The following is a 15,336-nucleotide window of genomic DNA, read 5'->3' on the forward strand; positions in this document are numbered from 1 at the left end:
ATGAGATGAATAATGTAGGGTAAGTAACATTATATAAGGTAGCATTGTTTAAAGTGGCTAGTGATATATTTACATCATTTCCCATCAATTCCCATTATTAAAGTGGCTGGAGTTGGGTCAGTGTCAATGACAGTGTGTTGGCAGCAGCCACTCAATGTTAGTGGTGGCTGTTTAACAGTCTGATGGCCTTGAGATAGAAGCTGTTTTTCAGTCTCTCGGTCCCAGCTTTGATGCACCTGTACTGACCTCGCCTTCTGGATGATAGCGGGGTGAACAGGCAGTGGTTCGGGTGGTTGATGTCCTTGATGATCTTTATGGCCTTCCTGTAACATCGGGTGGTGTAGGTATCCTGGACTGACGTGATGTGATGTGATGCTATGTTCATAGTGAACAGAATACCTGTTTAGAGGTTTGAATGGTTTATGCCAGGTCCTTTACCGATGCCCAACGTCTCCTCCTCATCCAAGGAGAGCTGGGCTCCTCTGCCCAGGCGTTGCTGACGCCTGCCAGATCTTACGCCTGGATACGTATTTTATGTACCAACTAATCACATCATACAGGTAACTGCCAAAGTAAATGGAAACACTTGAGTAAATGAGGGATACAAAGTGTATTGAAAGCATGCGCTTCCACACTGGTGTGGTAACTGAGTTAATTAAGCTTTGATGAGTATAAAAATGATGAAAACCATATGCCATGGCCGTCTCTTTCACCAGATTTCAACCCAACTGGCTGGCTATTTTTGCCACATTGGCCATGCAAATTACTGCAGGTGAGATAAATTACATTTGCTGAGAATCACTTGCCTCCAACTAAATTAATTAGAATTTTAAATAATTTTTGGACTTTGAAGTGAAAAATCTCAATTTCAGTACTTATTTTAATAAAAACATTTGGTCCTGTGTCATTGTAAATCAGGCAAATACACATGTGAACACCAACGTTTTAAATTTCAACTTATTTTCGAAGAAATTGTGAATCATGCAAGGATGCTATCCTCTCTCCTTCGTCTCCTGTCTCCTTTTGAAAAATGTCAATTGATGAAATGAGACTCCCCTCCACAAGCTCGTCATCAGGCAAACTGTGTATAAAGTGGCTCAAACAGATTTTGCTAGTTGTACCAGACATTTTCTAGACTAAAAGTGGGCGTTTTAAAACGTGTGGGTACTTTTCTCCTCTGATTACAAAACAAAACTCTTCCTGGTAGGACTCTGGAAGGATATACGCAAGAATTCTCAGCCGTGAGAGGCTATCGAGGAGAAGTACAAACTCATCTGTTCACCTCTTAACAAAATGATATTCTCCTACATATGGTAACGACTTATCGGTTTCCTTCCGGGTCAGGAGGGGAGGAGGACGGAGGAGTTGAGGAGAGGATGGATTTATGCCCAATGGAGAATCTCCCTATATCTATGCTGGTCCTCATCCTCTACACGGTTTAAACTAAGATACTACACGTATGTATACAGTGTGAGAAGCCTTGTGAAAATGCTGCAAGTAATCCTGTAATTATATTTTCAGCATGACTTGCAACATGTTGTGTACTTGTATGTTGATGATGCTATTGATGTATTGTACTTTGTTGTCCCCATAACGGTCTTGTAGGAAGCAGTGACAGTCCTATGAATGTGAAATGTGTCTTTACAATAGTGTCAACGTCATCAGAATTACAGAGCATCGCGGTACTGCTCACATTCAGAATGAGAGCTAAAGAGACTGTTTAGGGTTTACTGTGTTCCCATGTTTCCATGCAACATGGGTTGCAGGCACTTTTTGGCCATATCAAGGCAGCCTCAAATATCACAAATGAAAGATTAAGATTTCAAAGTGTTGTGATGAATAATTAAGTGTGCTCATTCACACTGGCACAGGGTCCCCCAGTCATCGCGGAAGGGGGGGGTAGAAAGACAATCACGAAGAGCCTTCTGATTCATCTTGGCGTTTGCCTCCAAAGCAATCCCAGGAAGTGAAGTAATGATGAGATCTCCCTCTCTGGGAATTCTTCTGAAGAGGATGAAGTTCCGCCAGAGAGATCTTCAAAGAGATGAATCAGTGTCATTGGGAATTCATCATTTTTGCACAGCTGTCACCCATTGAACTTGGAGGACTTGGCAAACTCTCAGAGATTAGGGTCACACAATGTAACACAATGCATGACACCTAACTAACGTACACCTTCCGAACTGCAGAGCAAATCAGCACTCCCCCACTCATCACTACTACACATAATGGCAAACCTACAGAGGCCGTGCATTTTTCCTAACTATCTTTACAGGTGTTAAATGAGGCATTTATAAAACACTCAACTGTAAATTGTTTTGCACCATACAGTATTGTACCATACAGTATTGTACCGTGTAGTTCACCATAATTTGCCATATGCTTTCCCATTCTCCAGCCCTGTTTGTCCGTTGTTACTGAAACCCTGTGGGTTTACATCAACTGAGGCGTAGGAAATTAAGAAATTATGATTTGTGTAATTAATCCACTGGGAGAAAGCTTTTTTAGTTATTTGTTTAATTATATATGTATGCTAAATGACTAAGCACAGATAGGGCTATGCAAGAGAACACTCAGGATGTTATCTTGTCTTAAACAAGGTCTGGATTTGTGAGATACCATGTTTCTCTGGATCTCAGTGACCACATCTTAATGAAATCTTATCGTAGACCCTTTACATACTGTACCTCCACAGGGGTGAAAGTGAAAAAAGTGAAGACAGCTGTTTGGCAATCATCAGTAACAGTAAAAATGATGTGCAGCCGTGGAAAGACAAAATTACAAACACATGGCAAATCTCTTGAAATTGAATTACCATTCAGGTCGAGAGCTGCGGCTTCTGCTGCGAGGTCTGTTTCATGGATTTTAGTGCTGAGCGAGTAATCAAAATGTTGGTTATTTTTCATTTTTTAAACAACATCGGTTCAATTATTTTAATTGCATTTAGTTTTTTTTTTTCTTCTGTGAGCTCAATGCACAAATTGCGCAAATTCTCTAAAGACAAATCAGATCCAGCCTGAACTGTCCGATGTAGTTTCCAACAGGCCAATATTCTATACTGTACAACAATTTAAAGACAACATCCAAAAATGTCAAAGATTTTACTGAGTTACAGTTTATAGACAGAAATCAGTCAATATAAATAAATTCATTATCACCCAATCTATAGATTTCACATGACCGGGCAGGGGCACAGCCATGGAGCTAGGCCAACCACTGGGGAGCTAGGCCCAGCCAATCAGAATATTACAAAATAAAAAGAATGGTGAGGCCGGTTGGACGTACAGCTAAATTCTCTAAAACAACGTTGGAGGCGTCATATGGTAGAGAAATGAACATTAAATGATCAAATGATCTGTTCTCTGTTTGACATTCCTGCAGTCAGCATGCCAATTTCACACTCCCTCTAAACTTGAGACATCTGTGGCATTGTGTTGTGTGACAAATCTGCACATTTTAGAGTGGCCTTTTAGAGTCCCCAGCACAAGGTCCACCTGTTTAATGATCATGCTGTTTAATAAGCTTCTTGATATGCCACACTTGTCAGGTGGATGGATTATCTTGGCAAAGGAGAAATTCTGATTTACAGTGATATAAACTAATTTGTGCACACAATTTGAGAGAAATACGTTTTTTGTGCAGCTCATGAAAAATGAGACCAAGACTTTACATGTTGCATTTATATTTTTGCTCAGTATAAACAGTAGTAATTAACTACAATGACCATAATCCATTGTGAATCTACTTAGCCAATCTGTGTTTCTTTTACTCCTGCTACGGAAGAGAGAAGAATGTGCGATCTTGAGGTGATATAGAGCGCAGCTGTTGCTTAGCCAGGTACCTCTACCTGAAAATACATGATCTAAGTGATTGATATTTAGTATTCAGCAGTCATAAAAGTATGCCTTATTTATTTTGAAGAACTACTAAAATAGTGATTTTGTCAGACAGCATAGGCAGCAACTATACAGAGATGAGAGGATGACTTGGAATGAAATAATAAAGTCATCAAATAAAACAAATGTAATATACACAACCAAAATATTTTATTAAAGTAATATGCATAAATGATGGTTAATAAGAGAAAAGCAGTCATGTGCAGTCACTACCATCATGGGACTTTTATTAATTGTTTTATTCTGTGTTTTTACAGCATTCCACCCAAATAATAGAACATATACCAAACCGACCTCAAAAAGCAGTAATCGCTCAGCACTAATGGATGTGGAATCTGCTGGGCGGACCAAGGGAAATCACATGCAGGGTAAAAGGCCAGCTGATCACCTTTGATTGCAGTAAAAAGCAAAGGGGTTGTTTTTGACATGGCCTCTTCCATTACATATTCCTTCACAATGTTAAGGCAAAGCAAGCTGGGAGTCTGGGGCTTCCTTAATGAGCCTAGTATTGCACACCACCTACCCTTCTTCTTCCTCCTCTTATTGCTGTCTCCTAACTTTCTATTACCATCCCCCTCTTCCTCCTTAACCTCACCCATGCTTCCCCCTCTGATATGTCAGAGATATAACTCCTTTTACACATCAAAGTCAAGAATTATACTGTTCCGATAGCTGTCACGTCAATCGGTAATCAAACAGTTGATTAAAATAATAGATTATAGTCCACAGCGGTCTAAAATAAATGTACCCTTAAATGAGCCACTTCAAATATTGCAGTGAGTTGGCCTACGTTGTGACAGTGTGAAGAAGGTGAATGATGAAGTCTGCCCTGAAATATTATCTTCAGAGCCATGACCGCTCTTGCATTTCTCAGAGCACTTGCAAAAACCTCATCAAAACATGTGTATAGTCGACACTGTACATGGTGGTAAATGGGACAAGGCCACTCTGACTTGTCTTGCTTTGAGGATGTCATACCAACATACCACACACATAATATCTCAACTTGTGTTTCTAGGCTATTATGAAGATCAAAAAACGTCATAAACAATCGTGAATCTTCTTGGGCTGATCCCTCCGTTCAAGCTCCTCCAAGCTGTTATAAACATGATCCAGGATCATAAAATACTGCAATATGGAGAACCAACTGTGTGAAAATGTACCTCTGCGTTCATATACTGTATGTTACCTGCATTATTTGTATCAGTTGATTGAGTGCTTCATGACAGTAATGCCATTGAAATGCCACTAACCAGGGTGGCCATTTTGCTGTTGTAAAATTCATGCCATGCCACTCCTGTCACCTGTGATGAAGCTCCTCTTTATCTGTGTAGGACACATGTTTCAATTTTCAAGTTTTAATGTCAAGTGAAATGCCTTTCTTGCCAGCTCTAAACCTAACAATGCAGTAATCAATATCAATGTAGTATTGAAAATGATATAAGGTAGAACACCCAAGAAGTAAGTAAGCTACATGCAGTTCCAATACAATATGTATAATGTGCAGAGATACTGGAGTGATGGAGAGCATTGTCCATATGTCCACCTGATGTCCTCTGTACACACAGCACATGTGACTGTCACAGACCTGCAGTTGGCTATTGAACATGAATGGGGGAGGCTTTCAACACACAAATCCCATTCTCTGAATCACAAAGCTACTGATAGCATCAGTCACTATTCCTGATGAAATAAGTCAATCAGTGAAACCACAGGCCATGTCACAACCAGCCAAAGACATGGTACACCAGGGGTGAGCTGTGTTTAGACCACAATGTGGCATCTGATTGGACGGTGGCTATTGAGCTCAGAGATGAGGGCGATAGACTGACATGGGCTGCCCTGTAGCCTGAGAGCACATTGATCCAGAGGCCTAGTGGTGGTTTGTTTGGCACATTGCCCTGGTACTGCCTGAGGTCTAGATTCATAGTATATTTGAAAATACTCAAATAACCCCGATAGCTAACAAAAACATCCAACAGAAAGAGAGAGGGGGGATATTGCCAATTTAAACACTTCCTTGTACCTACTGTACTCCCTTGTGTTGCTCTAAGGTGCCTTACAGATTGTTTGGTGTTGAATTAGTGAGAGATTAGTTAGGAGGCACTAATTAGTGTGCCCCTATAGCAAACTGATATGTAATAATCTACATTACCTACACCTCTACTCAATAAGTCATCAGCAGCAATGGATTGTGTATGTACGCCATGCAGAGAGTGAATGGGCAAGACAACGTGTTTTTTTTACTATTTTTACTATTAGGAAGGTGTTCTTAATGTTTTGTACACTCAGTGTAAATTAGCTACTGTATGTGAATATGAGTGAGCTGCTACCAACCAAAAACCTCATAGGCATTGTCTATCACAGGCATTATCTACAGTTGAAGTCGGAAGTTTACATACACCTTAGCCAAATGCATTTAAACTCATTGTCTTTCACAATTCCTGATATTTAATCTTAGTCAAAATGCACTGTCTTAGGTCAGTTAGGATCACCACTTTATTTTAAGAATGTGAAAAATCAGAATAATAGTAGAGAGAATTATTTATTTCAGCTTTTATTTCTTTCATCACATTCCCAGTGGGTAAGAAGTTTACATACACTCAATTAGTACTTGGTAGAATTGCCTTTAAAATGTTTAACTTCTTATGGCTTGGGGGCAGTATTGAGAAGCTTGGATGAATAAGGTGCCCAGAGTAAACCGCCTGCTACTCCGGCCCAGAAGCTAAAATATGCATATTATTAGTACATTTGGATAGAAAACACCCTGCAATTTCTAAAACTGTTTGACTGATGTCTGTGAGTATAACATAACTCATATGGCAGGCAAAAACCTGAGAAAAATTCCAATCAGGAAGTGGGAAATCTGAGGTTTGTAGTTTTTCAACTCTTTGCCTATCCAAGATACAGTGTAAAATTGGTCTGATTGCACTTCCTAAGGCTTCTACTAGATGTCAATAGTCTTTAGAGCCTGGTTTGAGGCTTCTACTGTGAAGGAGGAGAGAATGAGAGCTGATTGAGTAAGAGATCTGCCAGAAGGCCATGAGTGTTATGGCTGTCGTCGGAATGAGACCAAGGTGCAGAGTGGAGGACGTACATTATGAATTTATTAAATGAACACCAAAAAACAAGAAAGATAAACAACATGTGAAGTAACTAAACCAGCAACTAACAAAAAGAAGATCCCACAACAGAAAGTGGGACAAAGGGCTGCCTAAGTGTGATCCCCAATCAGAGACAACGACAGACAGCTGCCTCTGATTGGGAACCATACTCAGCCAAAAACAAATAAATAGACAACATAGAAGGCCCACCCCAAATCACACCCTGACCTAACCAAATAGAGAAATAAAATGGCTCTCTAAGGTCAGGGTGTGACAATGAGCTCATTCAGGCACGCTCCCGTGAGAGGTAGCTGCGTTCCATTGCATTTCTCAAGACAAAGGAATTCTCCGGTTGAAACATTATTGAAGATTTATGTTAAAAACATCCTAAAGATTGATTCTATACATCGTTTGACATGTTTCTACGAACTGCAATGTAATTTTTGTACTTTTCGCCTGGCCTGCCCGTTGTGTATTTATCGAACAAAACAAACATTTATTGTGGAACTGGGATTCCTGGGAGTGCATTCTGATGAAGATCATCAAAGGTAAGTGAATATTCATAATTCTATTTCTGACTTCTGTTGACTCCACAACATGGCGGATATCTGTATGGCTTGTTTTGGTCTCTGAGCGCTGTACTCAGATTATAGCATGGTGTGCTTTTTTGGTAAATCTTTTTTGAAATCTGACAGAAGGGTTGCATTAAGGAGAAGTTTATCTAAAGTTTCATACATATTTTCTATCAATGTTTAGGATGAGTATTTATGTAAATTGATGTGGCTTTTGGAAGCAAAACATTACTGAACGTAACGCGCCAATGTAAACTGAGATTTTTTTTATATAAATGTTAGTGATTAATTTGATCTATATTTCTGCTTTTTGTGACTCCTCTCTTTGGCTGGAAAAATGGCTGTGTTTTTCTGTGACTAGTTACTGACTTAACATAATCAGATGGTGTGCTTTTGTCAAAGCCTTTTTGAAATCGGACACGGTGGTGGGATTAACAACAAGTTTATCTTTAAAATGGTGTAAAATACTTGTATGTTTGAGATATTTTAATTATGAGATTTCGGTTGTTTGAATTTGGAGCCCTGCACTTTCACTGGCTGTTGTCATATCGATCCCGTTAACGGGATCTCAGCCGTAAGAAGTCAACTTGGGTCAAACATTTTGGGTAGCCTTCCACAAGCTTCCCACAATACGTTTTGGCCCATTCCTCCTGACAGAGCTGGTGTAACTGAGACAGATTTGTAGGCCTCCTTGCTCGCACACACATTTTCAGTTCTGCCCACACATTTTCTGGGATTGAGGTCAGGGCTTTGTGATGGCCACTCCAATACTTTGACTTTGTTGTCCTTAAGCCATTTTGCCACAACTTTGGAAGTATGCTTGGGGTCATTGTCCATTTGGAAGACCCATTTGCAACCAAGCTTTAACTGATGTTTTGAGATGTTGCTTCAATATATCCACATAATTGTCCTTCCTCATGATGCAATATATTTTCTGAAGTGCACCAGTCCCTGCTGCAGCAAAGCACCCCCATAACATGATGCGGCCACCCCCAGGTTTCATGATGCAAGCATCCCCCTTTATCCTCCAAACATAACGATGGTGATTATGGCCAAACAGTTCTATTTCTGTTTCATCAGACCAGAGGACATTTCTACAAAAAGTACGATCTTTGTCTCCATGTGCAGTTACAAACCGTAGTCTGGCTTTTTTATGGCAGTTTTGGAGCAGTGGCTTCTTCCTTGCTGAGCGGCCTTTCAGGTTATGTCGATATAGGACTCGTTTTACTGTGGATATAGATACTTTTGTACCCGTTTCCTCCAGCATCTTCACAAGGTCCTTTGTTGTTGTTCTGGGATTGATTTGCAATTTTCGCACCAAAGTACGTTCATCTCTAGGAGACCGAACGTGCCTCCTTCCTGAGTGGTATGATGGCTGCGTGGTCCCATGGTGTTTATACTTGCGTACTATTGTTTGAACAGATGAACATGGTACCTTCAGGCGTTTGGAAATTGCTCCCAAGGATGAAGCAGACTTGTGGAGGTCTACAATTTTTTTCTGAGGTCTTGGCTGATTTCTTTTGATCTTCCCATGATGTCAAGCAAAGAGGCACTGATTTTGAAGGTAGGCCTTGAAAAACATCCACAGGTGCACCCCCAATTGACTCAAATTATGTAAATTAGCCTATCAGAAGCTTCTCAAGCCATGACATAATTTTCTGGAATTTTCAAGGCTGTTTAACCTCTTAAGTCGACCCTCTACTTTTTTGAACATTCTGTTAAAAATCGCGCAACATTTCAGCGCCCTGCTACTCATGCCAGGAATATAGTATATGCATTTGCTTAGTCTGTGTGGATAGAAAACACTCAGACGTTTAAAAAACTGGTTAAATCACTGCTGTGGCTTTACCAGAACGGCATTTACATCGAAAAGCACAGGAAAAACTGATCACTGAAAATGGGAAAATATATCCATGCGCTACTTGAACCCATTGATAAACGTAAACCACAATTAATTGACTGAGGTTGCAGTACCTACAGCTTCCACACGGTGTCTAGAGTCTTGTCATTTCCCTTCGAGTTTTTTCTTGGTCAAACACATACAGGACACCGTATCTCCTCCGGTCTAGGACCGGATATTTTCGTTGAGTTTCTAGCCGGACATTTTTCCAGACGGACAGCTAATGATCTTTACATCGCCTCGAATTTTATCGCTTATTAACGTTTACTAATACCTAAAGTTGCATTACAAACGTATTTCGAAGTGTTTTGTGAAAGTTTATCGTCGACTTTTTGAATTTTAAAAAATGACGTTACGTTTTGAAACAATGTTTTTTTCGTTTATCACACAGTCTACATATAACGATATCTAGGCTTTATATGGACCGATTTAATCGAAATAAAGACCCAAATAGTGTTTATGGGACATCTAGGAGTGCCAACAAAGAAGATGGTGAAAGGTAATGAATGTTTTCTATTTTATTGTGCGGTTTGTGTAACGCCGAAATGCTAATTATTTTGTTTACGTCCCCTGTGGGTCTTTTGGGGTGTTGCATGCTATCAGATAATAGCTTCTCATGCTTTCGCCGAAAAGCATTTTAAAAATCTGACTTGTTGCCTGGATTCACAACGAGTGTAGCTTTAATTCGATACCCTGCATGTGTATTTTAATGAACTTTTGAGTTTTAACTAATACTATTAGCATTTAGCGTAGCGCATTTGCATTTCCAGAGCTCTAGTTGGGACGCAAGCGTCCCGAGTAGAAGCAACAGGTTAAAGGCACAATCAACTTAGTGTATGTGAACTTCTGAATCACTGGAATTGTGATACAGTGAATTATAAGTGAAATAATCTGTCTGTAAACAATTGTTGGAAAAATTACTTGTGTCATGCACAAAGTAGATGTCCTAACCGACTTGCCAAAACTATTGTTTGTTGACAAGAAATTTGTGGAGTGGTTGAAAAACGAGTTTTAATGACTCCAACCTAAGTGTATGTAAACTTCCAACTTCAACTGTATAAGTACAGTTTGATAATACTGTGGCAATGACACCGAAACAATGTCGAGTAGTTGGGAGTCTCAGTCTACAAGGTGACACAGCAGGGGGACATGTTCCTGGAAAACTCTCTTCCCCCAGCCACTCGCTGTATGGCCATGATCTGGCTTAAGATAGAATAGCTTCATTTCCCCCGGGGTTGCTATTACTGAGGACTCAACATGGCATATGTTATACATATAGCTCAGAATCACACCATTGTGCATAATGGGTCTGAGTGCTTAGCAACATGCTCAGCACTACATTAATGTATAGACAGCAGGCAGATGTCTATGAAGTTATTTTGGTAAAGGTGAGAGATCTATTGTAAGATATATTTTTCATTCTCCAGATGATTTAAAATAGTTAGCTTCACAGTGGCATTAACATTGAGTATGGGCAGACATTCATTCTGACCTGATCTGGTTTGAGGGAGTCGCTTGGCCTGTACAAACACTGCAAATGTGTTAGCCATGGTTGGTTTTTAACCCTCCACACAGAAACAGACACACACACACTCCTCTCCTTTTGGGTCACATATTACCTTTGAATGCCAGAGACCAACGCAAAAAGACTTGTCAATCTTCCTATATATTTTTCTCTTCTCTCTTTCATCCTTATTTCTCTCTGGTTTTATTGAGGTGCCAGTCATCCAGGACAGGATGACATGGCTCAGCTGGATATGTTAATAAAACCAGGGTCTGTGGACTCAAGGGAATCTGCCTCTGATCGCAGTTCAATAACCCCACCATACACTCCACCTGGCTGTCAATGCAGAGGGGAGAAGGGAGAGTGGATAGAGGAGAAGGGAGAGTGGAGAGAGGAGAAGGGAGAGTGCACAGCGAATAGTGCTGAAGAGAGAAGAAATGGTGCATAGGGGAGAGGAGCAGGGACAGATAGTAAGCAGAAAGTAGAAAGGAGAGGAGAGAGGGTATAGGGGGAAGGGGAGAGGAGAGGAGAGGAGAGGGGGAGAGGAGATGAGAGGAGAGGGGGAGAGGAGAGGAGAGAGGGTATAGGGGGAAGGGGAGAGGAGAGGAGAGGAGAGGAGAGGAGAGGAGAGGAGAGGAGAGGAGAGGAGAGGAGAGGAGAGGAGAGAGAGGGTATAGGGGGAAGGGGAGGGGAGAGGATAGAGGGTATAGGGGGAAGGGGAGAGGAGAGGAGAGGAGAGAGGGTATAGGGGGAAGGGGAGGGGAGGGGAGAGGATAGGAGAGGAGAGGAGAGGAGAGGAGAGGAGAGGAGAGAGGGGGAAGGGGGGGAGAGGAGAGAGGGTATAGGGGGAAGGGGAGAGGAGAGGAGAGGAGAGGAGAGGAGAGGAGAGGAGAGGAGAAAGAAGAAGGGAGAGGGGAGCAAGGAGATGGGTGAGTGAAGAGAGGTTTTGACTGAAAGGATGGGGGTGGGGTTACGAACCACATCTTGAACAATTCATCAATCAGGGGCATGTGCGAAATGCAGAAGTGTTCACAATATGTAAAATGTTATGCCTTCCAGAAACCTCCTGTGAACCTTCTAGTAATCACCAAGGTCTGCAACAGGCAGCCCATGATCAGTGGGTAGAGTGGAAAACACACACACACAAACAGCTCGCGTGGGTTAGTGTGATACTGTATTACTAAGAATGCACTCCTCCCTCGTCTCCAGACGCACTCGCACGGCGTGCTAGCTTCCCCAAAATTCCCGTTCCACTATAAGCACTGCTTCCCTCTCTTGCATTGGCTAGCACGTATATGCATGCACTCATGGGTCAGGGATTAAAAATCCGCTGAGAACTTTAGTGTGGCCGAGTGTTGCATCGCATGTGCCAATGCAAAAAAATGAGATAGCATTGGGTATCACGTATGCTCAAGCTTCAATGAATGCGACCAAAGATTCCGCAAACTCGCGCCAGTCCCCATCCCCCACTCCCAACACCCCATCCACCTCAGGTGCACCAGAAATAAATGCACATATAACAAATCCATAGTGCGCACTGCATATCCCACACTACATGTATTGGCAAGGTTGAATATAACCTACTGGCTTTTCTTATTTTATCAAACATGTGTTCCTGCAAAACCCTATATAAAATAATTACCCCACTCCTAATCTCCATGCAACAAGTTCTGTGCAGAAATTGAACCCTTTCTCTCCAAACTTAATGTGTGAAAAAAAAATATTTAGATCAAAGTGTTTCAGAGCAAGTTACGTCTGTATAATTCAAACCGAAAAGCGCACACGCATTGCATACACATACACTGCTCTCAGGTCCGATTAATTGGATAGGATTGACTGGTGCATACCTGAGTCCGTGTAGCGTGGTCTGGCGAGGTCCCGGAAATGGTAAATGAAATCCAGACAGTTTTCGTTCTGTACTTCCCCTTTAGAGCACAGATCAGACAGTAGTTCTAGTGCTTTTTGACAAATCTCGTCCTCTCTGTCGCCAGGCATTTCCCACCAGCATCCTTCTGAATAGAGGGGCTCCTATGGCACCACCACACCACCCCGCCCACCAGAGATTCGACTAGCCCCCGCAGAATCACACTAATCCTCCCGGCAGAGAGTCAACTAAAGCCCCAGTAGCAGCGCACCACTCCACCCGAAGCGGAGTCACCAACACCCAGCAGCTCAGCACCACTCTGGCTGTCTGAAAAACCAACCAGGGTAGCGGAGGAGGAACAGGTAAGTATAGTAGGTCAAAAAAACATAATATTCCTTTGTTTCTTTCCAAACGTCGGGCATCCCTTTTCGAGTGTGTAGTATTCAATTGTGGGGTTTTCCCCATCAAAGTAGCCTATCGTACAATTTAGCCACAGGTTGAATGTCCGACCACTCACAGGAGGCTATGAGGCGCCGTGCGCTAACCACACTCAATTGGTGATGAAAAAGTGCATGCGTCCTCTCGATGCGTGAATGACCGGCGCCGCGCAGCCAGTCGCTCAATTCACCATCAACGCAATGAGCGAGCGCGATCCCGACTCTCCACGGTTCAAAGCGCTCCGCTTATTAACTGCGCCGTCAACACTAAACCCCCAATGCTCTCTTTGCGCGGAGACCCCTGGGCTGGCATCCAAATGCACGTCAAGAGTGACGCCCAACTGGCTTTCCATACAACTGGCCCTGAGAACGAACTAATTAGGGGTGTTGACTGTGCACGTTGTTTAGTATTAAGTGCATGTTTTCTGCTACTGCATTAATTCGTATTGTTTTTCTCAGTTATATTCTATACTGTTCTGTTTATCGCTTTGGCCAGGTAGGATTGTTGTTCTACCTATTTATCTTGGGATATACAGTATGTCAATGCCATTAAGGGCTGCATGGTGAGGCTGGTTGATAACTAATTATATTATAGATTTGCACAATTGATCAGTATGCACCTCTTTAATTGTGCAGTCAATTTAATCATTTCTCAATCCATTTCAGTGATTGACAAGCACTGTATTAACCATGTGGAAATGTGTGTTTGTATGAGTGTGTGTGTGTGTGTGCATATGTGTGCATGCATGTACAGTATATGTATGATATATAGATTTAAAGATGGAACTATAGGGGAATTTAGGTGTATGTAATACATTCCTGTCCAACCCTTGTCCAGACAGTTTTGTAAAGATGAATGAAAACAGCCTGTTCACCAAATAGTTATTTAAGCAGCACAATGGAGCTAAAGCTACCAGCCCCATAGAGCCTTATACAGGAGTCGAATCAGACTCCATAATGAATGAGAGCAAACCCTTTCCATGCTGGAGGGCATGGTTACCTCATAAAGAGCAACAATTGGACCTGTACAGCTTAGCACCATCGGATACATGTTAATATTGTTTTTGTCGCTTTGGTACTATTTTCACTGAAGAATTTTTCACTTTAACACTTAACAATCCAAAATAATGTTTAATGTGAAATATAATGAGTACATTGGTTTAATCACCAAAACACAACATAATATCTTCTCAATGTCGTTATTTTAACAACCAGTTCATCAAACAGCAAAACTTTTAAGATAAATTGCCCTTTGGATGTAATATGCTACAGGCAAACCATCACACTTCCTCCACCATGCTTCACCGTTGATATGAGGTTCTTACTGTGGAATGCAGTGTTTGGGTTTCGCCAGACATAATGGGATACTGTCATGGCTTCTAGGAGTAGTGGGTGGAGGAGTCAGGCGCAGAGAGCAGGGTAGTTCAAAACGTGGATCTTTATTCCGAGACAGAGTAACGGTCACGCCACACACAAGGGCGCATAAATACCCAGTCCAACAAACAGGACGAAACTGTCCGGAAAAACGTTATCCACAATAATCCACACACCATGAACAGAAAAACAAGCCTGTGGGCCTACCGGGTTTAAATAGCCCAAAACAAAACCCAAACAAGAAACAGGTGACACTAATCAGACAAAACTAACTGAAACAGAAAAGCTAGTGGCAGCTAGTAGGCCGGCGACGACGACCGCCGAGTGCCGCCCGAACAGGAAGAGGCACCATCTTTGGCGGGATTCGTGACAGATACTCTGCACTCTGTACTCTGTATACTCTCATTGGCTGGTCCTTGCTACATATTCTAGTCCAAAATGCTGACTCAAGTTTGCCAATAAAGCACCTTGATGATCATCAAGACACTTGGAAGAATGTTCTATGGACAGATGAGTCAAAAGTATAACTTTTTGGACGACATGGGTAATGCAATTTTAAACCAAACGTTTAACTGATCATCAATTAAGAGCAGTCGGATTAAGTAATAGTAAAATGAATTTTAACAAAAGAGAATATGAACATACCAAAAGTAATGTGATCACTGCATTTTAAAAATCAATTACT

At 41.6% G+C, this 15,336-nt stretch overlaps 1 protein-coding gene across 1 annotated transcript in view; it reads right to left on the reverse strand.

Moving 5' to 3' along the window:
• The window catches only part of LOC115112551 (synaptotagmin-9-like), a 56,151-nt gene extending 42,641 nt beyond the window's left edge, over positions 1-13,510 (reverse strand). The window contains exon 1 of the mRNA XM_029639635.2: positions 12,824-13,510. Coding sequence (XP_029495495.2) covers positions 12,824-12,971 — 148 coding nt within the window. The 5' untranslated portion in view covers positions 12,972-13,510. The remainder of the gene's footprint in view (positions 1-12,823) is intronic.
• Between the last annotated feature and the right edge of the window lie 1,826 nt (positions 13,511-15,336).

Source organism: Oncorhynchus nerka, linkage group LG27 (genome assembly GCF_034236695.1).
Source record: "Oncorhynchus nerka isolate Pitt River linkage group LG27, Oner_Uvic_2.0, whole genome shotgun sequence".
Lineage (NCBI taxonomy): Eukaryota > Metazoa > Chordata > Actinopteri > Salmoniformes > Salmonidae > Oncorhynchus > Oncorhynchus nerka.